Source organism: Frankliniella occidentalis, unplaced genomic scaffold (genome assembly GCF_000697945.3).
Source record: "Frankliniella occidentalis isolate FOCC.00 unplaced genomic scaffold, Focc_3.1 Scaffold85, whole genome shotgun sequence".
Classification (NCBI taxonomy): domain Eukaryota; kingdom Metazoa; phylum Arthropoda; class Insecta; order Thysanoptera; family Thripidae; genus Frankliniella; species Frankliniella occidentalis.
In genome coordinates, this window is record NW_026267214.1 from 1,117,907 (window position 1) to 1,144,833 (window position 26,927).

At 36.6% G+C, this 26,927-nt stretch overlaps 4 protein-coding genes across 12 annotated transcripts; 2 read left to right on the forward strand and 2 right to left on the reverse strand.

Annotated features, from left to right (window-relative positions):
- Positions 1-74: 74 nt before the first annotated feature.
- Positions 75-7,665, reverse strand: LOC113201712 (protein real-time). Its single transcript, XM_026415581.2, has 16 exons — positions 7,334-7,665; positions 6,850-6,999; positions 6,627-6,758; positions 6,294-6,538; positions 6,122-6,189; positions 5,922-6,040; positions 5,629-5,818; positions 5,453-5,541; positions 5,232-5,369; positions 5,019-5,139; positions 4,781-4,899; positions 4,569-4,694; positions 4,327-4,468; positions 3,719-3,864; positions 3,489-3,634; positions 75-3,397 (listed from the first exon to the last, which is right to left on the reverse strand). Exons 1-16 carry the CDS (start codon positions 7,394-7,396, stop codon positions 3,310-3,312), a joined length of 2,082 nt encoding a protein of 693 aa, XP_026271366.1. The 5' UTR covers positions 7,397-7,665; the 3' UTR covers positions 75-3,309.
- A 236-nt stretch (positions 7,666-7,901) lies between these two features.
- Positions 7,902-12,881, forward strand: LOC113201737 (structural maintenance of chromosomes protein 5). Of its 3 annotated transcripts, none has more exons than XM_026415622.2 (13): positions 7,902-8,057; positions 8,354-8,536; positions 8,648-8,792; positions 8,874-10,219; positions 10,305-10,456; positions 10,582-10,711; positions 10,806-11,052; positions 11,154-11,330; positions 11,414-11,632; positions 11,724-11,954; positions 12,039-12,218; positions 12,289-12,384; positions 12,634-12,881. In XM_026415622.2, the coding sequence occupies exons 2-13, from the start codon at positions 8,412-8,414 to the stop codon at positions 12,772-12,774; spliced, it is 3,189 nt and encodes a 1,062-aa protein (XP_026271407.1). In that variant the 5' UTR covers positions 7,902-8,057; positions 8,354-8,411; the 3' UTR covers positions 12,775-12,881. The 3 variants fall into 3 exon arrangements, with proteins under 3 accessions (XP_026271407.1, XP_026271408.1, XP_052125159.1); XM_026415623.2 differs by having other exon boundaries at positions 7,923-8,032; XM_052269199.1 differs by lacking the exon at positions 7,902-8,057 and adding an exon at positions 8,096-8,151.
- Positions 12,778-15,814, reverse strand: LOC113201740 (pseudouridylate synthase 1 homolog). 3 transcript variants are annotated; one of them, XM_026415629.2, is made up of 9 exons: positions 15,396-15,473; positions 15,244-15,314; positions 14,453-14,769; positions 14,204-14,370; positions 13,853-14,120; positions 13,671-13,771; positions 13,439-13,593; positions 13,210-13,355; positions 12,778-13,135 (listed from the first exon to the last, which is right to left on the reverse strand). In XM_026415629.2, exons 2-9 carry the CDS (start codon positions 15,250-15,252, stop codon positions 12,913-12,915), a joined length of 1,386 nt encoding a protein of 461 aa, XP_026271414.1. In that variant the 5' UTR covers positions 15,253-15,314; positions 15,396-15,473; the 3' UTR covers positions 12,778-12,912. The 3 variants fall into 3 exon arrangements, with proteins under 3 accessions (XP_026271414.1, XP_052125160.1, XP_026271415.1); XM_052269200.1 differs by lacking the exons at positions 15,244-15,314; positions 15,396-15,473 and adding an exon at positions 15,710-15,814; XM_026415630.2 differs by lacking the exons at positions 15,244-15,314; positions 15,396-15,473 and adding an exon at positions 14,913-15,075.
- On the forward strand, positions 15,219-26,322 carry LOC113201738 (signal transducer and activator of transcription 5B). 5 transcript variants are annotated; one of them, XM_026415628.2, is made up of 18 exons: positions 15,219-15,354; positions 16,548-16,704; positions 16,810-16,969; positions 17,041-17,130; positions 17,225-17,402; positions 17,491-17,597; positions 17,687-17,865; positions 18,036-18,194; positions 18,284-18,398; positions 18,484-18,632; positions 18,712-18,835; positions 18,937-19,172; positions 19,264-19,416; positions 19,525-19,652; positions 19,730-19,891; positions 19,995-20,184; positions 22,485-22,505; positions 24,768-26,322. In XM_026415628.2, the coding sequence occupies exons 2-18, from the start codon at positions 16,577-16,579 to the stop codon at positions 24,895-24,897; spliced, it is 2,409 nt and encodes an 802-aa protein (XP_026271413.1). In that variant the 5' UTR covers positions 15,219-15,354; positions 16,548-16,576; the 3' UTR covers positions 24,898-26,322. The 5 variants fall into 5 exon arrangements, with proteins under 5 accessions (XP_026271413.1, XP_026271411.1, XP_026271409.1 ...); XM_026415626.2 differs by having other exon boundaries at positions 15,316-15,413; XM_026415624.2 differs by lacking the exon at positions 15,219-15,354 and adding an exon at positions 15,546-15,695.
- The last annotated feature ends 605 nt before the right edge of the window (positions 26,323-26,927 follow it).

Below are 26,927 nucleotides of genomic sequence, written 5' to 3' on the forward strand. Positions count from 1 at the left end.
AGAAGTAAGAAGACTGAAAATAATGTACATATAGTTAATGCATGATTGTTGTTCAATAAAGAGAAGTAAAGAAATTCAGCATGTGATTATTATTTATTACTGAACACAAGTTGGCTGAAATGTCTGTACGGTGCATCATGTACAGGCAGATTCACATTCATGTCCCAATGCATCCAATAAAATTTTCCCTTACAAAATAAGATCTTGTCACAAAAATATGTGTTACCATCAGATCCAGCTGATATATTTCACAGCAAATTTATGTGATACAAAGAAGGGAAACAGCATAGCAAAGAAGAGCCAACAATCACAATGCTTAAGTTCTGTAGTCTACAAATTTTAGTCTATTTTCTGACATGGTTCTAACACTAAAAATTGTATGCAGTTGGTAATGTTTTAAAAAGTTGTGAGCTTGAAGGTACACACATCTTGTTTAAATTACCAAAAGACCATGATACAATAAGATAGTAAGAAGTACGCATTCTAATTCTCTCAATTGCTTACTTCTAAATATTTTGGCATACATTGATGAATTGTTTTGAATTGGACTTAGGCAAATTACAAACAATAATCCATCAAATAAAGATAATAAAACACTTATCAAGACCAGAAACTTGACACAAAGAAATGAGTGGTATGAACTGAAATTTGACACTGAATCAAAGACTGTTTCTTGAACCTGCAAGGAACCTAAATAAACTGAAACTTCAAAAGACCAACTCACAAGTAAGGAAAATATTTTTTAAGTCTATATACACAAATATTCTACAGCAATCAACAGAACTCTATCAAGCTCCAATTTTACACAAGGAGCAACCTGAAACTTGCCAGTTCACATACGGCTACTGGTCCCTAATACAATCAAACAATATTGAGAACAATCAGAATCCTACACATTATCTACAGAAAGCTCTTTACTCCACAAGCGTAAAGTAAAAACGGAAAACACGAAGACTACCGTAATTTTCTTGGAAGCTCACAAATATTTTAGAAAATTTGAGACAGAGAATTTCTTTAGCCTTCTTCCTGAAAACCATTCCAAGATGCAATTCAATACTGCACATGTGATACTGAATATAAAGATTCATGACACAATCCTTCTTAAGGGGTGTTCTCAGGAAATGTTTAATTTTCTTCATGCAGAGGGTGAGACCTGATCTCATTATACTATTATTTTTATTATCATCACTAAGCCTCACAGTCCTCTATCAGTAGACTGTGAAATGAGGAGAAAAAGATATGTTTGATAAAGTCCAATACCTAAATAATTAAACATCCATTAAAACTCAGATTAAAATGATCACAGGTAACACCAAGGATATTCCTGCGAGGAAAATGAAATTGATGTACCTAAGCTGCACAAATTTCTCAAAACTTCCAAAAAGAGATCATAGCAGAGAAACTTGGCTAATACACCAGCTTAGCTCCACATATGGTAAGGTACTAGATAGATGAGGAAACCGGTTATTAATTTTCGCCTTTATCTCCAGCAACTCCAGATAAAAAATATTGCAAAAGACACACTCAAACCAGATACAGAAAGATGAGGCAGTAAACTTGCCTTTCAACGTTAAATTTTAACATTATTAGATGTCACATTATGGATATTAAAACAAAGGTGCCAAACAAGGGTAAATAAAAATGTATCTTTATTCTATGTGATGAAATTGTTCCTGGTTAAGAGGTTAAAATAATAAAAATACATGATTTAAGAGATTCTGAACACCTGCAGGATGGCAGCTCTGGCTAGGAACCATAAAACCTCTGGTACAATACACACTTCAAACAGAAATAAGGGTCTTTTTCAAATAATACATAAAAGACAATAAATGAGATACAACCTCCCCCAGAAAAAATGAGTTCTAAATTGAATGAATAATAGAATAATACGAATACATAAGGTAATAAGTAACTAACATCTTTAAGGACTAATATTGATAAATGACTACTACATCCCGCACTCATAATTTTGTATCATTAAAATAACAATAAGACATGGAGTTCAAACAAGTTGAAAAGGAATGCAAAACACAATATTTTAATCTTGATATACTCAAACACACTTGAGCCATAAATATGAGCCATTTGCAACATACCTTACTTTTTTTCTAGATTTAAACCAAACAGTTGGGACGGGTAAAAAGGTCATTAGGAGGCTATGACATTTAATGCAGCCATTCTACAACAAAATATATAGTAGTAGTAATAGTTCTAGAAAACAGCATTTAAATCTGATCTGCCTGTGATGTCTTCTTCTTTCTTAAATGTCATGAAAAAAATTCTCCACAACACTGCTTCTTAATCTAATCTATCGTTTCATTACACAATCTAACAAGTGGGTCCTAAAGGAAACTTCCATAAAACTTCACTAAAATTTAATTTACAACATATCTGGGTTAAAATGTAACCCAAAACATAATATCACAATTTTGACTTTTTCTCAGAATTCAAACTACAAATAACAGCAGCAGCACAGTAACACATAGTTTTCCCTTTACATTATACCCTTAAAATGATCACATCTTGATCACACACTTCACAATCTACGCTGACTGTTGCGAGATATTTTAAAAATTCATTGACACAGGTAGATTCTAAATAAAATTGCCATTTAGAAATTGAAAATACAATAAGAACGATTGAAAACATGAAATCTAGATGGTAGTTTGGCACACCTGTTACTGTGTACGGTTGCTAAATTCATGTAAAGAGCACCAAGATACAATTGACCTCTTAGCAGCTCTTAGCTAGAGCTTAGCTAATAGCATACCATATTCAGACAAATATTTCCACTACAGAAGCTTTCTATATAGCTAGAGAGATGAAATATTAACAATGACATTATATGTCTTTTTAAGCAAAACTATTCACCCATTTTCTGCTAACCAATACCTACAGCATTATACACATCACTCCGATGAGAATGTCCTTTGGCACTTGCTCTACATCTGAATGCAAAGCATCAGTGTGCACTGATCTCAAAACTCCTCAATCTTTTTTTGTTACTTACAACAAACTAGTTCACTTCAATTATGGATAAATGGCCTATGCAATGCAAAATTTTGCTAAGCAGAAAATTAGCTGGCACAGATGATAGGCATCGGCATGTAGAAGGATAAACAAATTGTTCTACAAAGAGGTGATTTATTTCTTCTGCAATCAGAGAGATGTGCAACCAAGTTATGTCTAAGGCAAGCACATCTGTTTGCAAGTTCCAATGCATAATGCTTTGGGTACCGCCTAGCATCCCCTTACTTCATTCTGTCAGCTGCTTCCAGGTATAGGGTTTGCATCGGCGGGGCTTAGCCATCATCTAGATGGGCATGAGCTAGCCCCAGACTTTAAACTCATTGTTGAGAGAGCACTATTGCCTGACTGGAGACTGCACATCGATCCCCTATAAAGAAAGATACAAAAAGGTTTGACCAACCAAATAACATGTTATATTAGAAATTAGATTATTACTCTTTAATAGTCAATAGCTTTACCTGTAATCAGCTGATTTGAGTTGTTCAAAGAAATACATAACTTGAGCCTTAGGCGCAGTTATAGTGTCAAGAAGATCAAGTTGGTGGATGCAATGAAATTTCCATTGAAGAATGTAGGTACCAGTTTGTGTGGCCACATGAGACCCCTGAACAAAGGTAGGACAATTCCACGACACGTTCATTGATACATCACATCAAATAAGTCAAATTTTTACCTTGACATTACTCACCTGAATACTCTCACCATCATGACACACAATAGATGGCTCCATTTTGAAAAAATCCACTCCTTCTTTCCAGTGTTTGTCAATAGCAGAACGATGTTCATGATCAACAGCCAGTGGATTCATGTGTTCAGCAAAAGATTGCAAAGTACCTGGATAAATCAAGTTTTAAAATAAAACAACAAGTTTTAATAGATAGTATAAGGTTGCGTCAACTTAAGCAACTGCTGTTGGATAGCAAACAACAGACAGCAGATAGTGAATCCCGACGATTTAACCAATTTTCATCTATATCGTGGGGTGAAATCTAATATCTGTCTCTCAAATGTTTATTTTACTAACTCAAATATTATAAATATGTGTTCAAATCGGGTAAAATCAGGAGATGCTGTTTGTTGTCTTGCTGTCAAACAGCACCTCCAAATTTTGCCTGTTTTGAACACATTTATACTTAACAAGTTGTTATATATCAAATAAATTTTTGAGAGACAGGAATAAGATTGCATGCCAAAATGTAAAGGAAAATTGGTAAAATCTTCGTATTTACTATCTGCTGTCTGACAACTGTCGCTTAAGTTTATGCAATCCAATAAAATGCACCACATGATCGTTACCAGTAGGAGAATGTACTGTCTCTTTCATAGGTAGAGGAACTTTGGTGTGTAGGACTGAGAAAACAACATCTTGACGCATAACATCAAAATCCCAGGTAATTACACTGCCAGGATCATCATTGTTGATTTGAACTTCATGTACCTGAAAAGGTGAGGAGCAGAGCAGAATTAGAAAACCATTCCCAGCATTAATTCAAAACAGGTTACACTCAAGCAGCTTGCAGAGATAATTGTTACTATACCTGTCCTCTGCCAAGAGTAACTGAACGATAAATACTATCCTCAGTCAAAGGACATCCCTCTTTTTCTAGTTCAACTTCTGTCATATACATAGACTTAGGAACAAGACCTCCTTCACAGATCATTGCCTGGAAGGTGAAAACATTTCTATGTATTAAACAAGGAGTTGTTGAAGGCGGGTAAAAAAAACTTGAACAGAGATAAATAAAAATACCTTGCAAGGACCTCCAAGGAATTCAGGGACATACTCTTCTGGAATGTAGTCTACCAAGCCTCCTTCTTCTTGATAATCATTCCCTCCAAAAAGAAGAAACTTGCCCTTTGTATTATCATCTGTATTCAAAGGAAAATTGTAAAAGAGGCCAAGGCACATTTATTTATTTATTTATTTTATTAAGATGTTAAATGGAGAAGCCAATGTATGTAATCCTTGAAAATGTTTACATGCTTACCAATGAAAGTACTGACAAGAGTCCACATGATAGGAAATACTCGCGGAGCTCTTACAATAAGAACACGCCCCAAAGTTTCTGGGTAGTTTGCTTCAACAATTTCAATTATTCGCAGCAATGCCTGTTGCATGGACACATTGCAAAGAGATATTCAATTAGAGATTCTACCTATTCATAAATGAAACACAAATGACCATTCCAAACTACACTTACTCTAATACCCGGGCGCCATAAGTGTCTCATGTTCAACCCCTCTAAGTCAACGAGTAAACACCAAGTTGATATGGGCTTCCCACCAGTACGGGTAGCATCCTCAGTGCGCTGTAACCCTTCCTCACAGACATGCAATGTCTAGGTAAAAGAAAAAGACACATGAAAAATTTGAATCAGTATCAATTGAGGAAAAACAAAATCAAACCAGAAAAAATACAAACCAATTTTAGAAGACCATCCTCCCCAACCGACTTTAAGAGCCCCTTAACATCCATTTGTCCCAAACGAAGCAGGAATAACGGACGTCCATCTAGAAAAATGTTTTAAATTCTAGGTATTTAATGTCATAAAATTAGAATATGAAAAGTGATACATGTGGGGAAGTTTTATTCTATACCTTTATCAGAATGATGCCAACATCCAGGAAAATAATCTTGAATGACAGTCAAAGTTTGATATTCAGCTAATATTTTGTCAACTCCATGTTTCTTACGCCACATCAATGATTGAGAGAGCATTTCTCTAGCTTTTTCAACATTAAAGTCCCTAGCACGAAGAAACCGGAGAAGAGTCGCATCATTTGGCATCTAAAACAAGATAAATGCATAGCATAACATAACCAAGTAAGTAAGAGATAAATGATGGACAGTACAATACAGTGCGTGATATCAAAAGATTTTTGATTGCTACCTTGCCCTTTTGTAGATCAGCCACCCATTTGCGCAATTGAACTAAACGAGATTCTTCCATAACACTAAGTTCACCCAAATACCGTCTGATGTAATCAGAGTCCAATTGGAAAGCACAATCTACACAAAGTAATCAAATCAATGCAAATGAAAACACAATTTTAATACAAGGAAAAGTAAAACAGGCAAAGTATTTCTTACCTTTTGACTTATCCCCACACTGATTGACGTCTAGTTTTGAAGTTCCCTCTGTTGATCTATCAGCATCACTGAAATTGGGTCGGGACAATATTAGAGAAAAGTTAATCCAAAGACCTTGATAAGAGGGTCTTCTCAAATAGAAACTCTAATTAACCTATATGACTTAACATACTCTTTTGAAACATTTTGCTCAGTGTCTCCAATTGCATTTGATGGTTTCCATCTCGGTATAGATGTAACACCTTCCTCTTCCATCTTGGAGATAAAAAACTCGATTATTTCTTTCCCTTTTGCAATGTTAGCTGAGTACTGTTTCATGCCTAGCCTTTCCATAGTGCTTTCAAAGCCAAAAAAGGACTTGATATCTAAGTTTGCTTCTTGATCAAAACATGTCCAATCCGAATTCTCTGGATGCACCTGGAAAAAAAATAATATGATTGTGATTTGTGTGAATTATGGAGGCGAAAAAGTACATAAGCACTAATAATGGCAAGTAACAGCTTACAAAATATCTGCATGTTTCCAAAATCTCAACACGGTTAGCAAAGCTCTCATTGCATGCTTCAATAGTGAGACTCCGCTTCCTCCGGTCTAAAGTGTTCTTCTGGATAAAATACACATAGTCCACCCCAATGATCTAAATTAACATGGAAAACTCTTATTAGTGCCCACTTAGACATAATATCCAGCTAGCAATTATTTCAGAACCATTGAAACTTAGATTCAACCTTTTTTAAAATATATGGAGCTTCCACAATGAGCTTACACCGCCTTTCAGTTTTTCGGATGGAGCCATCTGCAGATTCTTCATCTTTCACGACTTCACAGCCCACAAATACGGGTATTTGCGGGCATGTGGGAAAACGCATTTCATAAGCCTACAAATAAAATTAGTGATAAGAACGAAAAGAAAATTACAACTAAACATGATGAGAGAAAACACAGACAGGGAACAATATTGTTTGTGTTTTCTTTAATATATCATGTTCTTGATTCACTGTGGATTAAAAAATAGCAAGAGTGATGAATTTGGCTTGGAGTACAAATTCAGATTTGGGGAAGCAGGTGATTTATAAGTGGGTTTCTGCAACCAGATAGCCTTGACATGAAGTACCTAATTGCTTACAACTGAGAATTAGAGTGGGAGCGTGAGCAAAGTAAATAACATTCTGACAGCCACAACGAGTTTGATATTAAAAAGATTCTACATACCGCCATTACAAGTTCAAACGGGTACTTGTAAACCCGAACAGGCGACTGATATTTTTGAACCATTGTTGTAGAGTTTTTTGGCCAGATTTGCACACTTAGCCCAATATTCACAAAAGAGGTTAAACTGAATCAATCATAATAAAATCCAGAACGAGAGCGTACTGAGGTGAAAGCAATGTTCATCGGAAATCGGTGATTTTTTAAACCACTTCAATAAATAACTCGCAATGTTTTCATGGAAGCAGAAGTATTTTTTGTAATAACGATATCTGTATTACGGATGGCAGACTGATCTGCTGCAGCTCCGATGTTCGGTAGTTCGGTAGGCAACCACCTTGTAGGCAAGGCACTGAAAACAAACTCGCACACACGGCACGTCTGCAACCCTCGCATACAAAAAGTCTCGGAAAACGTTTAATTTTTTCTTAAAAAAAGATCCTAATTTAGTTTTAATGGTATCAAAATTAGCGGAAAAGTAACTAAGGCGATATTTCCCCTGCTCTTGCATTACTTATTGTTGACTTTTATAAGGTGAAGGTGACTACAAAAGGACATGGGACATAAATGACAGACGTCTCTGAAACCAAACCATTTCCTCCTCATTTTTCCCCGACTGAGTTTGGTATCTTACATGTGCTAAGTCTAACAGCCAGTGTATTCCCGCGTTTCCGCGAGTGGCGGTCGTATCTTCTTTTGATGGTGCGTAGAAGGTTGCGTTGTTCAGGTAAGATTAGGAGGATCAAAACGCTCTTGAACATAATAGTTGTTGATCGTTCAATGGTTCAGCTCAGCAATAAGCAGTGGAGACCGGGTTTCGGGTTTAAGTTTGAACCTGTGTTGTTTGTGTCATTGTAGAAACTGCTGTAAGGAAAAGTGTGCGGTTCTCCCGTCCATGGTTTGAAAATTTGTACACATTCCCGAGAGAAACTGAGGGCAAAAAAGGATTGAACTCGTCGATATTTTTGAGAATTCGGACTGGCCCCGATCTTTCGTGGTATCTTGAGTGCTCTGTGTTCTCAGGTTCGCATGGTGTTCATCTTGTTCCTTGTTAAACTTGGCACACGACTTAGCTCTCACAATGGCTAGAGGGGTTCTGAATGGGCATCATGAACATGACAATGCCGATGACCATGATGAAATGGAGACAGAAGAGGTCAGACGAAGGGAAGGAAGCATTGTAAAGATAAGGATGAAGGATTTCATGTAAGTGCTTCGGTAAAAGTTTTTTTTCTTCATGCCATTTTTGGCAATTATTTGATCAACTCATTATATGCTATTAGTTATACAAGCTAATTATAGAAACTTTCTCTTTAGTACCTACGACAGCGTTGAATGTATTCCTGGAGAGTCCCTGAATGTTGTCATTGGTCCTAATGGGACAGGAAAATCTACAATTCTCAGTGCCATTGTTCTTGGACTTGGCGGAAAGCCCTCTCTCTTGGGCAAACCTCAAGCACAGGTGAGCTAATTGCTGCTATTGCTCTAACTTGAATATTTTTGCGTTGAATTCCTTTCAAATTCAATTGTTTTCTCATTTCAGATCCAGGATTTTATTAAAAACCAACGCCAAGAAGCTGAAATTGAAATAGAGCTATTACGCCAAAGAAAAAATACTGTTATTAAACGAACCATTCATAAAAGTGGGAAAAGTATTTGGCACCTGAATGGAAGACAAGTTAGTGCTAAAGATATTGAAACTGAAACAAAAGCACTAAACATACAAGTTGACAACCTTTGCCAAGTCCTTGCTCAAGACAGGGTGCAGGATTTTGCTAAACTGAATAGGCAAGAGCTTCTTGCTGAAACCCAAAAAGCTATTGGTAAAGAAGCTATGGCTGACATTCACTCTAAACTCAAAGCTCTCCAAAGAAATCAGAATAATCTCAAAAGTCAAATTGAAGGGGAAAAGAGGAAATTTGAAACTGAGCAAGGTCACTATAACAGGCTGAAGGGCGCAGTTGAAAAAATAACTAAAAGAAGAGATATCGAGGAACAAGCCAATGTTAGCAAGTTGAAGTTAAGCATTTTGCAGTATAAGGCCAAGAAGGATGAAGCAGACCGTTACAAGGAAATGAAGAAAAATGCAGAGACAGAAGTAAAAAGAATTGATGCTCAAATTGAGCCCTTTAAACAAAAAATTGCAGAAGCTGAAGAAAAGTTCAGAAGTACCAAAAACAGACAGAGTGGCATGGAGAAGAGAATCCGTATGCAAATGAAGAAAGTATCTGATATAAGAAATGATCTTGAAAATGGGCGTGATGATATTCTTGGGCTTGAAGTAGACAGGGAAAAACAACTTAAATCCACTGAATCTCAACAGCAGAAAGAAGATGATGCTAAACAGTCCATTAGTAAGCTTCGGAATGATATAGAAGCGCAAGAGCGAATGCCTGCTCAGGAAATTGCATCAAAGATAGCGAAATTGAAAGAGGATATAGCCAAAATACGTGAAAAGATTGACAGAACTTCATTAAAGAAGTCTAACATTGCGTATGAAATTTCTGAGCTAAAAACAGATCTTTCTAATGTGAATAGAGAACTTGGAGTTGTAGAGAATCAAAGAGAAATGCGAATGAGAGTTCTTCAAGACGCCAATCATAATGCCTATCAGGCAGCTAAATGGGTTGAAGAAAATAGGAACAAATTTGAGAAACCAGTGTATCTACCAATGATTGTAGAATTAGATGTCAACCCCAAGTTTGCTAGATATGTGGAGACGGCTATTGGCTACAATGATTTAATTGCTTTTGTATGTGAATCAGCAGAGGATACTAAAATTATTGTAGATAACTGCAGGAAAAGAATGGGATTGAAGGTGAATGTACTTCAAGCTGATCCTGCAGCGGGACCACCACCTGGACCTCAAATTCCTTTAGAGAACCTTAAGTAAGGTTTAGATGTATTGAATGCATTTTTTTAATAAACTTGTTTTAGAATATTAGTTCTATTAACATTGAAATATTAATTGCAGGCGTCAATATCAAGGATTTGAAGGTTACTTGATAGATTATGTTAAAGGACCAAGCACCTTGTTAAATTTCCTCTGCCAAAGGAAACGGTTTAACAATATTCCTGTATCTCGTGGAGATGTTGATGCAGATTCACTGCAAAAGTACTATGCTGGTTAGTGAACTTAAGAATTTTGAATTCTAAAACATGTTGCTTTGTGTGTTTGTTTGGAAATGTTATGGTGGACTTGTTGCGGCAAGATTATTAATCAAGATTTGTATTTTTGTTTTGTTTCACAGGTGATTACAGTAAAGGTCACACCAAATCTCGCTTCGGCAATGGCTTAATGTACAACTCAGATCCTATAGGACATGCCAGATTTTTCAAATCGAATATTAATGATGTTGATGAAGATGCATTACGGATGAGGTAATTAGCTCAATTTCATACACTGATCATTCTGAATCCTGGAGTTACTGATAGCATATGTAACTAATAATTTTACATCCCACTCTCTTGGTAGGGCTGAACAAATAAATAACACAATTGTTTTCAAAGAAAGTGAAATTGCCAAGGAACAAGAAGAAATAAACAAATTAGGAAGACACAGACAACTAATGAGAGATGAGGCTGCCAAACTGGAAACTTCCCAGACAACTCTCAAAACTATGAAATTCCATCTCGCGCAAAAAGAAAGAGAATTGCTAGGAATTATGAGAAACAGGGTGGACCCTGAAATGATTAAAGTGGAGTTTGCAAAACGAATAAGAGTGAGCATACCTAATTTTCTGTTTTTCCTTTTTTTTCAAGTATGATGTTGCTGTGAAACAAATTTCAAGTATTGTGAAGTAAATCATAAGTTTCATTTCAGGATGCAGTTTTGAAACTGGCCAGTCAGCATGAGCCTTTCTTTCAAGCCCTAAAAGATCTTGATAATCTTGTAATTGAAAGTCAGACTTTGGAGTTTGAAGTTGCGAATGCAAAGGCCCTCAAGAACAGCTCTCAACGTTTGTGCTCTGCTGAGCAAGAAGCTTTGGAAGTAGCTAAGGTAGTACAGCTATTCATGGTTTTAATCTAAAACTTGTTGTTAAAATATAATTGTATAATTTGCTTATGTAATTCTTTTGCCAGAAAAATTTGGAAGCTATAAGTAACGCATTGGCAGATAGACGCAAGGAAGCGCAAGATTGTCTTACTGAAATAACGAGGACACACAAGAAACAGGTTACTAAGTTGTGGGAAGAAAATGAACAAATTTTTGCCACCCTTCCAAACTCTGTTGAAGAACTAGAGAACCATATTGAGGATAAATTAGCTCATGCAGCAATGCTTGGTGGGGGAGATGATGCTGTAAGTGCAATACTTATATACTTTCCTGAATTTATTTTACATATGTTCTGCTTTTTGTACTAACCTTTAACCTGCACTCTATCCATCTTAGGACCAGATTAGAATCTTTGAAGGACATGTAAGGATGTTAGAAATCCTCACCAAGAGTATTGCCTCCAAAGAAGCTGAAGTAGCCAGCATAACTGCAAATATGGAAACACGTGAAAATGAGTGGAAGAGAGAGCTCAATGAGTTAGTGGACACCATTTCTGCAAATTTCAGTAGATATTTTGCTGAGATGAAGTGTGCAGGTTCAGTGGAATTGTTCACAGGAAATAGTGATGTTAGTACAGATCCACTTCTATGGGCTTACTCCTATTATAGGTTTGCAAACTGTCAAGACATTTTCTTTTTGTTCTATTTACAGCATGATTATGATAATTATGGGCTAAGAGTGCGTGTCAAGTTTAGAGATTCAGAAGAGCTCCAAGACCTCAATGCTCACACTCAGAGTGGTGGTGAAAGGGCAGTGTCAACTGCAATTTTCATGCTTTCCCTTCAGGAGTTAACGCCTGCACCCTTTCGGCTTGTGGATGAAATTAATCAGGTAAATAAATGCACTTTTAGTAGTTTTTAATGTAGGTAAGAGGGACTAATGATTTGAAACTTATTTCTAGGGTATGGATGCAATTAATGAGCGCAGGGTATATGAACTATTGTTACGTAGCACCAGCCGCCCTGGTACTCCTCAATACTTTCTTCTTACCCCCAAGGTAAATTACTAGCACTACTACTACCACCACTATCCATTTATCTACCTACTACAGAGTGTCCCATTGCCCAGTCCTTTCTTATTTTGGCTAAACTGTACCGCAAGGTATTGTCGCCAGACTACATTTGGGCATGTGGTCTGCATGCGGCACAACATAACCAAAATAAAAGTTACTGCACAAATGGGGCACCTTGCCTAAGCAAATTTTGCTGGTTATTTAAAACTGTTATTACTCATTGTTCTGTTCCAGCTCCTTAAAGACATGAAATATAATCCAGGCACTACAGTTCTGTGTGTGATGAATTCTGCTTGTGCCCCTAGTCACAAGACTTGGGATATGAAACGGTTTATTGCATTGCGAAAGGAGGAAGGTTCACAAACTATATTATAACTGTTCCAAATGCTCATTTCATTTATTCTTTTGATTCTGTTCTTTTATATTTTTACTTTTTTATTAGTACTGCATTCTTATGCTAATAAAGATTCAATTTGAAATAATATTGTCACACTTTACTGCAGTTTACACCTTCTATCCAGAAACATTTATTGATTGATCAGGGTCTGTTTCGCTGGAGAGTGGCAATTTTTTGAATATTTTGACATCATTTTCAGATATACTTTCCTGCTCTGTTGGGCTCTCTTCATTTTCAGCCTGAACACTTGATTTATCAGGCACCTGGATACATGTTGGGGGTCTGTCTTCTCTTAGAGAATAGCTATGTCCTGAAAGTGTAGCCATCCATGACAGCATTCTGTCTACAGTTAAGGAATAAAATAATTAACGGGTGACAGAAATCTTGGTAACAAATGACAATTAAAAGGATACGATTTTTCTTCTTCCTCAGTCTTGAGAATGTTTTGTAAAATAAATTTTTCCTTGAAGTCATTAATAAACTCTTCATGTTTTGACCAGTCCAATTTTTCATGGACTCCATCACTACCATAACGTCTATTGTAAGCTTCATAATGAACCTGAAGAATGAGGAATAAAATGTTACACTCAAGGAGAGAACTTGAAGTTATTAGTGAGAGGCAGAAAGAGAAGTCACTCCTACTTCCTCCAACATCAGTCCCAATCCTGGAGCTTTGGGAATATCGATTGGGTCACTACAGAATGCCTTCTGTATAGTTCCCTCTACTGTGTAACCCCGTAGAATTGCTATGGCAAGACCAATCATTTTTCGGATGTGGTGCTGCATAAAACTTTGACCTAAACAATTGATAGTTGAGATAACATTTTAAAATGCAAAAATTAAGTTACAACTCTTGGTAGACAAATCCAATTACCTTTCACAGTTAAGATTATGTACTCTTTGTTGTCTCGTACAAATGGCTCTCCACATGTAAAGCTATGCATAAACCGCTTTGCACTTGCATCTTTAAAGCCTCTGATATTTAAAAAAATATCAATATAAAAATGTACTATCTTGCTACTAACAGAATATTACTTCAACATGCATTACACTTACTTTTTCAGAGTAAAATTGTGGAAATTATGAGTCCCAACATAGTTTTTGAGAACTTGGTTGACCCTTTCAATAATTTCTTTGGAGATTCGGAAGGAATCCTCTAGCTCCCCACCAGGAGGCATGAATGCAAAAGTAGGCAGAACATATGAATATGTACGAGCATCACAGTTGACTTTCGAGTTAAATCCTTTGGTGGTTCGTTTCATTGAAACAACTCTAATTTGTGGAGGAAGATTTTTATTTATAGCATTTATGTCAGTCTCTTCAGCTGAAATTAAACAATATATTATGAGATATAGTCACAAATGCAAACTATCCCACTGGAATGGTATGTTACTACAAGCTACTCACGAAGTTTAAGAGAAACAACTTGTCTCACAGCTGAAACGCCTTTGTCAGTGCGTGCAGCTCGCTGAAACAGCATCAATTGAGGCTTGTCATATTGTTCATCGGTAATAACTCCTGCATTCTTCAATGCAAGAAGAAGATCTCCTTCAATAGTTTTAGTATCTGGATTTCTAGATGTAGACAAAGTAAACAATCAGAACTTATTGTAATCATGTACATTTCACCGAACATTGAAGTTGTTCTTTCTATTACCTTTGCATTCCAAAATAACCCCATCCTGAATAACTAAGTAAGAGAACTACCTTTCGACGTTTCACTTTTTTGTCATTGGACGTGATGTCCTTCACTTGGTCGGGTTTGATGTCAATATCAAGAACAGCTTCTGGCAGGTTTCCTTCTAAGTCATTGGACTTGACGTGTTTAACTGATTTGGCAATGACACTTTCATCGGCATCAGTATTACTGTCACATTCAGGAAGCCTCGGTTTCTTGATAGGTTGCGAGTCAATCTGCTGTTCATCTTGCTGTCGCTTTGAAGTGCTCATGATGGAGAGATGAAACAAAATGTCCTGAAGCAATAAGAAAGACACCTGATAAATGGGAGAATATGCACCACATCCAAAATATAAATTTGGAGCAACCTAAATTTAGTGTACAAAACTATCTTATGATTCGGACGATTTTATTTCTTCGGGTAAAAAGAATGTCTCACCACAGACGTTTACTGCACGCAATGACAATAAGAAAATATATTGTTTTATTTATCTAAAAAATAGAAATACGTCTCGTAGTTGACACTACTCGTAGGTTAGGGTGCCCAGTGACTACATGACCACCACATTCTCTTGAACAAAAGACACATGAAAAACGGGCAAAGAAAATGACAACACAAAATTGTTGAAAGCTAGCAAAAGCAGTAGTTTGTTGCGAATTAATGTGAAAAAACTGCCTGTAAAATACAATTTTCCTGATTTACAAGCAAATTTCATTCAAAATTCTCTTTTTTTCTAAAGAACCAGAATTTTGTAAAAGAATCTGAATACTTGAAACATTTTTCTCCGAAAGCTTCTGGGGTGGCAGTATTGGAGATCCTATCCTTATATGGCAACAGTTCCTGGAAACGAGAAACCGATTCATTGTAATTTATATAGAAGGTAGGAAAAATACGCCAATTTTCAGACGCTTTCATTATTACGGTTCATTAAGGTCCTGGGTAAGTTTTCTGGAAATTCATTTCGAATCTTGGTGTAGGGCGTCATGCTCTCTGGCTTAGGTTCATCGCGAATTTCTGATATTGCGCCGTTCTCTTGGCTTGGGACTTTCTGGGTGGGCTCGCAATGTAGTAAATTCTCCGAAAAGAAACAACAGAGCCCTGTGCCAAGATCAGACCGTGTGCTGTGACGCACGGAGCTTGTGTTTGGCCTGCTTTTCAACAATATCATGTTTGAAGTAAAAAACGAGAACAATTTTCCTTCGTGTCGGTACGGCGACAACAGTGAGTAGGCTCACCGATAGTCTGTGGCACAGGTTGATAGTTGAACAGGGGCAGGTGCACTTGAGATAGTACTTGGCATACAGGACCTTATCAGAACGAGTCAGCAGCCTAATGCCTATAGGTTAGGGCTGATTTGGATCCCAATTAGGTTGCTGGTCTTGAGACCAAACTATATTGTTTACTTACACCTTAGAGTACAACAGGTGTGTAATTTATGTAAAAAAGATATTTACTATGATGCTTTTCTTTTCCGGGGTTCTTTCTAATGCCTTTGCTCTCTTCTACTATTATTTTCAGATCATGTTGGGATAGAATTCCTTTAATATGTTTTAGGCTTTTTTTCATGTAGCACTGTTGTGGTGCTCAAATTGTAGTAATTCTATTTTGTCTCTTGAATGTTATCCACAAAATCATATTCCTATCCTGCATCTTTTTCTACTCTTATAACTTTATGCTAAATGAGGCAATGAGCTGCAGTACATAGGATCCCATTTAAGTTTATAATTGCATTTGACCTTGAAGCGATTTTATTCTTCGCTTTTTACTTCAATTGGCTAATGAAGTTTTCATATTATCAGCAGAGCTTAATAGTTTTGAACCGATTTTCTTTCTAGTCGTTGGTTATACAAAACACAATTTAGTTCATGTGTCTCTCGTGATCAAAATTCCAAATTTGTGATTTCTTTGCATTGATTACAGAGGCCAAAATACCAAACATTGATCACAGTAAAGAGGTTGTCGCTGAAAAGAATTTGCGATTTTGGGGCGACCGAACAACCACTTTGGATAAAAGGTCTATACTCATTTGATACTAAATTTCTCACTGTAAGCATCTGCATTTTATCCTAACAGGCAGTGAATCATCTGATATCCAGTCCCCAATGGCGCTGTGGGCCAGGGCTCAGTCGCTGCCTCCAGAGGCACTACAGCAAGTGAGAGCAATCTATACAGATAGATTCCCTATTGAAGTACGCCACTTCCTTGCATCATGGATAGAAGAAAAAATGTGGTAAGTGCACTTGCCCTCCGAGAGGCAGCTTATTTTTACTTCTATGTAAGTACTATCTACATTATGAAAGTAGTTGTTTTTACAAATTTTAAAATATAATTTTAGGAGCATGGACATTGACATTGACAACCCTCAAAATGAGCAGTATGCTTCTAGCATAGTTGGAGATCTTATTCAACAGTTGGAAACTAAAGCAAACTCAATGAACTCTGAAGAACTTGTTATCACTAAATACAAACTCATGGATTCAGCAAATCTCTTCAAGGTATGTTCTTAATTTTACTGTTACAATTTAATATGATATCAACCTCTAATTAGCCAATGGGTTGTTTGTAGCAACGGTATGCACGCTGTCCTCTGGACTTGTTTCGTCTGATGAGACACTGCCTGAATGCTGAATTGCAAGTGATACGGCAAGTTGAAAATGTAAGTCAAGCCATAATTCCTTGTTTGTTTAGTGAGTTTTATGTTCTTAATCCAGATGTGTCTCTAGTAACAAATTTTTATTTACTTTCTGAAGGTCCCGGTAGGATCTGTGCCTCCTGCTGCTGGGCTCATGCCAGACTCAGTAGCTGAAATTGCTCAGCAAATTGACGTTTTACGACACCGCACCTCTGAAACAGGGAAACTACTCCGTCAGATGGAGCAAGAGCAAGAAGGCTTTGCTCTTCATTATCATGAATGCACAAAGTTAAATGGTATACTGTCATTTTATTAGTTCTGGGTACTTATTAGTTATGGTTACTGGAAAACAAAATTTACTCTCTTTTAATGTGTTCTGTTCAGCACATCTTCAACATCTACAATCGCAGCAGCCCAACCAGCAAAATGTAGAATTAGAGAAGGCAGTTAGTCGCCAGAAAAATTCATTAGAGCAAACTTTGAACCAAAAGGTTGGATAGATATACACATTCACATCATGTGTCTTCATGTGCTTAAAATTTTTAACAGCTCTGAAAATTCTGTTCATTGTTTCTTATAGGTTTCTAGCCTTCTGGGGCTTAGATTTCAGTTGGGTGACAAGCTTTCTGAGACAGTCACACATCTGGTAACATTGCAGTGCCGGGTTTTAGATGAAGAACTAATTCGTTGGAAAAGAGAACAGCAGCTTGCAGGCAACGGAGCCCAGTTCAACAGCAATCTAGACAATATCCAGGATTGGTTAGTTATTGATTGAATTGTATCTGGATGCACATTGTTAAACTTTTTAGACAGTCCCCAAGACTGTCTTCACCAGAAGTCGAAACCGTGCCTGTTCAAGTTGAATGTCTCTTTCTTAGTCCTGTGGGTTAATTTATTCTATCTCTAATTCTTCATGTATTTTTTCACAGGTGTGAGAGTTTGGCTGAAATAATCTGGCACAATCGCCAACAGATTAAAGAAGTGGAGCGACTGAAACAAAAGTTAGCTATTGAACCACCTGGTGTTGTTGATGTCTTGCCAAATCTGAACATTCAGATCACTCAGCTTTTATCATCTCTAGTCACCAGGTAATGATTTCCATCCACAGTATATTGCAGCCTGTTTATGTTTTTCGTTTTCTTCCTCCTCAATTTCTAAATTATTTTTAACTCGGCAGTACATTTATTATTGAAAAGCAGCCACCACAAGTCATGAAAACAAATACCCGATTTACCTCAACGGTTCGTTTGCTGGTTGGAGGGAAGCTGAATGTTCATATGACACCCCCTCAGGTTTGCTAAATTGACTTACTTAATGGGCTGTTCTCTTGATATTAGCTGCACATTAAAATCATTGTCTTTGTAATGCTTGTTTCAGGTAAAGGTCACTATTATTAGTGAGGCCCAAGCCAATGCTCTTCTTAAAAATGATAAAATTGGAAAAGGAGAAGCCAGTGGAGAAATTCTGAACAACACTGGCACAATGGAATATCACCAAGCAACCCGACAATTGTCTGTCAGCTTCAGGTAAAATACCCATATTCCCTCTGTTGTACATAAGTTGCCTGAATTTACTCATGTTGTCATATCTGATTTTAACATGTAGGAACATGCAGCTGAAAAAAATCAAGAGAGCAGAAAAGAAGGGTACAGAATCAGTCATGGATGAAAAATTCTCATTGCTCTTCCAGTCTCAATTTTCTGTTGGTGGTGGAGAATTGGTATTTCAGGTATTGTGTATTTTACACTCACTATGTACCCTACCAACATTAACAGGACTCAAAACTTGAAAAACAACAGTACGTAGTTTTTATCTAATTTTTTTTCCCAGGTGTGGACGCTTTCTCTTCCTGTTGTCGTCATTGTTCATGGCAATCAGGAGCCTCATGCCTGGGCTACTGTCACCTGGGATAATGCTTTTGCTGAACCAGGACGTGTTCCATTTGCTGTACCTGATAAAGTACCTTGGTGTCAAGTAGCTGAAGCTCTGAACATGAAATTTCGTTATGCCACTGGTCGACCCCTAACTGAAGAAAATTTACGGTTCTTGGCTGAAAAGGCCTTTCGGTTTGTTACTCTCATATTTACTTGCTCTATTTAATTTAATGATAAGGTTGTGTTTTGTCATAATTAACCCATGCATTCTTTACTGTTAAAGCAATCCAAACATGACGGATTTTCAAAATCAAATGCTGACTTGGTCTCAGTTTTGTAAGGAGCCATTACAAGAACGCAGTTTCACATTTTGGGAGTGGTTTTATGCTGTTGTGAAACTCACAAGAGAACACTTGCGCCAACCATGGACAGATGGGTAATGTCTTAGATATTCCTGAACCATATTACGAATGATTTGAATAGGAACAGGAGTTGCTTCATATATTGACATCTCTTAATAACCATTCTTTCTGTTGCTTTTCAGACTTATTTTGGGATTTATACGTAAAAAGCAAGCAGAAGATATGCTCATTGCCACGGGAGTTACAAGCACTTTCCTCCTCCGGTTCTCTGACTCGGAACTTGGTGGCATTACAATAGCTTGGCTTGGTGGTTGGTTTTTTTTCATTTCATTTGGGATTGCAATTTTAAAATATCTTATGGTAAACATGTGTTTGTAACCTTTGCAGATGGAGATGTTTGTCCCCAAGTTTTCATGCTGCAGCCTTTTACCAGCAAAGATTTTGCCATTAGAAGTTTACCTGATCGTATTGCAGACTTACAACATCTTGTTCACTTGTACCCTGATATCCCCAAAGATCAGGCCTTTGGCAAATACTATACCCCACTTGGTAATATAAACAATCTAAACATCTTAAACTTTGCAATCTCTCTGAAGCTCAATTTTATTGATTTGTCTGTGGTGATTTCAATTTTCTCATTTCTTTGTTGCAGAAAACCAACCAACTTCCAACAACGGCTATGTCAAACCATTCTTGGTTACACATGTTCCTGGCTGGGGTGGACCTGGCCAGTCTACTCCTAGTTATCCAAATACTCCAATGTTCCAAGCGCCTTCACCAGAAGCTGGATCAGCGAGAGACACTCCTTCTGTTGCCAGCCATGTGTCCGACTCTGTCTCCAGGTCAGTTGACTTTGATCAGTTTCCCCAACACTTCTCACAGCTTTGGGCATATACGTGATTTTATAAAATTGACTATTCATTGCATTTCGGTCTCTATACGTCATACCTATTTAAAATTTTCATCCTATCTCTTTTATATATGTCTAGTTGTTATCTTCATACTGGGAATTTGGGTTAAACTGCATGGGAAAATGCCATGTCTTTTTTAATGGTGTGGTGTGAGTCTTAATATGCTCCTTCATTGTTCCATTGAATCATCTGTCCCTAATTCTCTTCTTTCCTTTTGTTATATTGTACATATTGTGTGGATATATTTAATTTAAATATTTGCAACTTTTTAAAAAAGACTTTGGAAGGTTTTTGTAAGGCTTGGCATACTTTGTTTGGTGATTGTATGTCTTAAAAATGCAGTCTTTCTTAAACCTACTATATCTTCCCATGATCTTGTGTTCTGAAAATTGTGTACCTCTGTTGCACCATGAGACTATTGTTCTGTTGCCGATGATCTAGTGTGATTACGGTTCTAATTTCATTCTAAGTGTTCGATTTAATAGAACTGTCACAACTATTCATGAAATTAGCTTCATTATTTTGGGGAATTTGATTTACTGAGGGCCATAAAATCTGCTACTTACAAACAATTTTGTACTTAAAAATGTAGGTAGTTGTTTAGCACAAGTCTGTTCTTTTGCAAAGCATAGTACTGTTACTTGCAAGGAACTTCACAAGTTAACTATCATCAAATCATTCACTTGGCCTGGTTTAGAGAATGCTGCATGTCTTCCCCTGTAATCACATGTCTTATCCCATCCTCATCAATGCATTGCTCTTCTATTTGCTTGCACAGTCATCTAGCTTCATATTGTCTTTGAGGCTTTCCATGCTGTTACTCTACACATACTTCAGTAAGACATGAATTGCATTTTGATGCATTAGTGAACTAAGAGAATTAAGACTAAGGCGAAGTACATATGCTTTGCAATATCTATCATACAGACAAGGAATTGGCTTCATGTAACTTCTCTTTGTATGTTAGTTTAGAGATACCTCTTATTTCAATTATTAGGACCAATGTTACATGATACCTGCTCTGCTTTGTGTTCTCTAGAGCACTATTTGTCATTTTAGTGTCATTTTAGGTTCAGTTCAAATTTACTGTTGACTTTCCAAGATTAATTACCCTTCTCTTTTTCTGTGATCTTTAGTTCGTGGTAATTAATCAGTGTATATATAAGCTCTGATGTTAATGATGTTATTCAACACTCCATTTTTACAATTCATTGATGTGGCTTGATGCATCATTCTTAGCCATCTTGCTCATCCTCCAGCAGTTAGCTGCCTGTCTGGTCTTTGGTAGGCCATTTACTTTTCCTATCATTGTGTAATTTTGTATAAATAGTATTTTAAAATATGGTTACCAATCGTTCTTCATTTGATTGTTATATTAATTAGGCCCATAGAAGGGGAGTGAGAGTTTTTATGTCTTGTCAATTTTAGTAATATTCTTTGTTACATTTTTTGCAAACAATTTTAATCGCCTTTTTAATTTATGTTTTTGTTCCAATTACTATATATCCATGAAATGTTTTGAAACTGATGATTGTTTTTTTTATCAGTATTGTATGAATTTTGACTTATGAGTGTTAATAAAACTTAAGATTCAACTGATGTCAGTTTCTACTACTCCCTGCTTTAATTTTGGGCTGCAACATTAACCATACTGACAATCATTTCTAATTTTTACTGGGCAATTTAATCTAGCGCTCACATTCCTAGAGCTTGCTTTTACTGAATGCTGTTTTTATTATCTGTTGATATAGGTAGTAGCTTCCAATCTTGATTACATATCTACCATTCGTAATGCATATTCAGACATATGGTTAGCATCTTATGATTAGACTGAAACTGCAGATTTACTACTTCTGCAATTTCTTGTATTAGTAATTTGGCACCTATCACCCATATCATGCAGAAGCATCATAATTTTCCTTTCAGAATACAACTGCCGCTTGTTACAGTGACAGTTTGTTAGACTGTTAGACCTCCAAATATCATGAAGTTGTGTTAGTGAATACTTTAGGGATAAGTAGTGAGGGACGCACACTTTCAGACCGTTGGGAATGTTAAAAATTTTGTTGTTTCAAATTAGATTTAAAGAGACACTCTTAATTTGATGTACTTTGCCCATTATGATGCTCTATTACTGTGAAGTATTTTTTTTCCCTCTTTCATACACTCATCATTTGATTGTTTCCATTTGGTCGCTCATCACTTGATTGTTTCCATTTGGTGTTTGATAGTGAGCTGGAGTGGATTCTGAGGTGAGGTTCAACTGTTTGGTCTGCAGCATTTTGTGTGGAATGCGGCATATGTAGTCGATAGTTATAACAAAGTACTGATGTGTTTTTCTATTGTGTACTAAGTCTTCGAAAACCCTGATCTTGCTACTCACCTCAAACCACGTCTTTTAATGAATTGTTAATCATATATTGTCGGATTTTCTTTCTTAATTTTTCCTTTCAAGTAAGAAATAGAAGAACATGGTTGTCTTAATTAGTGTTAATAGTTCAAGCACATACTGCATTTTCCTTCTCAAGTAGATAAGACTTTAATGTAAACTTAGTCAGGGTTGTTACAGACCGTGAAAGTCAGGGAAAGTCAGGAATTAGAAAATGGGTCCAGGAAAGTTAGTAAAATTGAAACAGTAGCCAGTAACATTTCTCCAGTTGACTGCCTCCTTGCAAATGAATGAGTAAATAGGTAAAATTGACGCTCAAGCTGTGGACTACTGCCTACTAATTTGCCTAAAAAGTCAGGGAAATTTGGGATTTTGATCAGGAAAAAGTCAGGTAAAATCAGTAAAATTCATAATCTGGAAGCTGTAACAACCCTGTTAGTTGACGTTAGACATTTTAACTGATAAGACTTAAATCTGTACTGTTATGAGAACTACTGTTCTGTTCTGCCATTCTGTTTTTTTTTTAGGGTGGTCGCATAAGTTGATTAAAATTAGGAGAATTCGAGGGAAAGAAGATGTTGTCAGGGAAGTTGAAAACAAAGTTTACAAATTAAGATGCAATCAGGAAACGTTGTGCCTTTTGAATTACTGAGTACAATCGGTTGTTCCACTTGGTTGAAATTTTCGGGCTATGAATGCTCTGAGATGTGGGGAAATTTGAGTTAAGAAAAACTTCATGTATAAGTCAAACTCAATTCGTGTGACCACCCTGAAATTTCAGTAACCTGAGCTGCATGTATTGTGTTACTTCTATATTTGGTGTAGACCCTAAGTTTGTGTTTTAATGTTTGATTTCCTTGCTTTCTGTAGTTTGAACTCAATTAGTTTCTAGAAACCAAAAGTTAATTTTTTTTGCAAATGTACATTTTGTACTGCGGTGTCAGTTTGGCTTCTTCTGCATGTCATTTCTGTGTGTACTTGCTTTGAGGAGTGTGCTTTTATTGTACTGAGGTGATCCTGCACCAGGTGAGCACTTTATGCCTTGCACTTTAGTAGATGTACCGCATGCAGGCTCGCGGCCCTCTTGCCTTCTCGCGAGGGGTACTAAGAGCTTTGAATGGAGACAATAGGTCCGATGTGTTTGTATATTATGTATATGTTATATGGTATATATTATATGTTAGAGCCAGTTGTCCTGAAAAACCTAGACCAGGCAAATTCGGTAGTCCTATTATAGCCTCTTTCAATGCTGGCTGTTCCAAGGTTTAGCAGGTTGAGCAAGTTGGGGTGCTGCTGACACTCTTCAACAACCCCATTTTTTTTTTCATTTACACTTTTTTTACTGCATATTCCTCCTTTTTAAAAAACATTAACAACTCTTGTTAACTGCAAAGCGGACCCATGGTTAAGAAAATTTTGTCGCCCTTGTTGTATGGAATGTTCTTAATGTGTCTTTTTGCTTGATATTTTTGTGAATTAGCTTATTAACCATTACTTTTATAATTGAACACAATTTTTGGCGTGGGCGCTGGGCATATGTCTTGCTCTCAAACAGTTCGAGAGGGAAGAAACATTAATTTTTCTTGAAATTGCACAACTAAATCCGTCAGTTTTGATGCTTCAATAAGTTCAACACTTTCCTTGCATAGCCTTTTTTTTATTTTTTGCTGTTGTGCACTCACAAGAGAACCTTAATGAATTTAGTGTTCATACAAGATTGATGAAATTTGTAGAGTAGACTCATGGCACTACTGGGACACTTTTAGGTCGGTCCCTGAAGGAAGGACTCCTCGCACGAAAAGTATTAACCAATGTGTCAACTACACTCAACTCGCTTAGCCTAGGAACAGCCAGCAGTGACTTGACCGAGGAGAACCAAATTGGCCTGGTTCAGCTGCCAACCTACATCTAACCCTATGTGTGCCCTTGAATTTTACTTCAAATATATTAACTCTAATCCCTTCAGTTGTAAAATGGTGTAGTGATAGAATTGTATTATTTCACCATGATTATTTTGTCTGTATCTTAAATGGCAAACACATCCCCAATTTTATTTTTTAACTCTCATCCTTCAGTTATCCCCAAAGCCCTAATCTAAACTAATTTATATTCTCTCTGTCTGCAGTTATGCTGGAGCAGGTGCTCAGGGTGCCACAGGAGAAATAGAGTACGCTAGCAATATGGAATTTCTTGACGACCCTCTGGATTTCAACTTCGACCCCTATTTAAACCCTCCACCCTTCCGCCCAAATTAAGGCAAATATTTTTATCTGTTGACTTGGTTTTTAACTTTTTGTGTTCACTATTCTTCAGAGGCTTGAAGGCATTTATTGTTATGGATTTGTATGTTTATTTTGTACAAAAGTCAATATTGTGAAACATGATTAATTTATGCTTTCAGACACATAAGTAGAAATGAGATTTATTTTCTTTGTATATCACTTTCTACCATCGCTTGTTCTGTGTCATCTATTGTTTTGTTTTAATTTTCTTTACTGCCACTCTATAAATTTTTAAAGCATTGTGAGACTAATTTTAGGATAGCAATCTTACCATAGATATAAGGACTTGCTAAACAGCTGAACAGAAATTTCTGAACAACTTTCCAGCACTGCTACTCTTTGTCTCCTCGAATCTATTTCTTTCAAGTCCTCAATAGTCATAAAACTGTGGCCGTCACAATTTGCTTGCATTCCATTAAGGTTTTATTTCAAAGTGAATTATAATACAGCCACATCTTTGCTATGATTTAAATGTATTTTTATTGATTTTTTTTTTTTTTTAATTTTTTTTTTGTTTTGTCTATCTTCCTTCACACTAGGAATTTTATAAACTATTTAATGTGCCATGGCTGGTCACTCAGTCATCTGAGTTTCCCTTCAAGCTCCATTTGCAGGGATATTAACTTTTTAATAATTATTAATTAATAATTTAGTTGTAAAGGATGAATATTGTAAGTTGTGTTTATAGCTTTTATTAAAGTTTCTTCTTTGTAAATGCTTACATTTAACATCAACTTGATGTTAACTGGTCCTAGTGAATTTGCTGTTATGTATTTTCATATTGCTTGAAAGAAAAATGTTAAGTTTTTAGCATACTGTATTACCTATCTGCATCTATTATTTTAGGGCTGTGTGTAAGTTAAGAGCATGTATGATAATGTGACAACAGTGATATGTTTTGTACCGTAACTGCTTACTTTATTTTCAGCATTGTAGTATTTGATAACACTAGAGTTGCTGTTCTTAAGGTGAATGATGTTTCATGTGCTTGTGCATTTTATGATGACTATTTCTTTTAGGTGCAAGGTAATTTAGACTGATATTGGCTTAAAAGAACAATAAGCCTCTGAGGAGGTCAAAGTGTGGTGTTCATCAGCTCATATTGACTTGAAAATGGTGTTCTCAGGAATTCAGAATAGCCCATACATACACCACACAAGGCCGTTCGTATTTACCTTAGATGATGGGTATGATGAGTGTTTTAGTACAAATATAGAAAATAATGAATAGTTTTTATTGTATTGAACCAATGTAATTCTATGTCTATTTTTACTGTTTTATCTATTATACTGTTTGTGATCTCTGTAAATGTAAGTATTTTAAAGCATGTTAACAATCTATGAACTTGACTCAATGTAATTTTCATGTGGCAGTTAATAAATATTTGGCCAGAACCAACTGAGCGCTAGTGCTGTATTGTTTCTCGTTCGTCTGTGATGCTCTGTTATGTTTGTCAGCCAGTTGTATTTTCTTTGCATAGTTATGCATAAAAATATTGTGAACAACTGTGTGTCTGCTATCCTCACGAGGTAATCCCAAATGGCGCGTAGCAAGTTTTAACTTCTAAGTAAGTGTGTTATTACAAGTTCAAGTTGTACTGCCAAAAGATGTAGAAGCGAAAACGCGACGCTGAAACTTAAAGGGACTTCTCTGTCATAGGCAATATGGAGCCATGATTCCATGCACGAAATAACGAAGTAGAAGGTGGGCCACACCGTGTGAGCTGCTTTACTGGGTTTTCAGGCCGCTCTTCTGCTTTTAAAAAGGCATTAAAGCGGGCTTATGCAACCGCTCTCGTGTCCGTCTGTCCGTCGTCCGTGTAAGAGGTCTACAAATTTCAGGGTATGCTACCGGTCACTCCTGGACAACGAAACTCCTGGTGCAAATCCTGGCAACCACCCCTAAAGGGATAAAATAGGGGTTGGTTCTAAAAGTAGGAAAAAATATTTGTTTATGGTCTCATAAGGGATAACTTGTGAAAGTAGAGTCCTTTGGACGAAAAT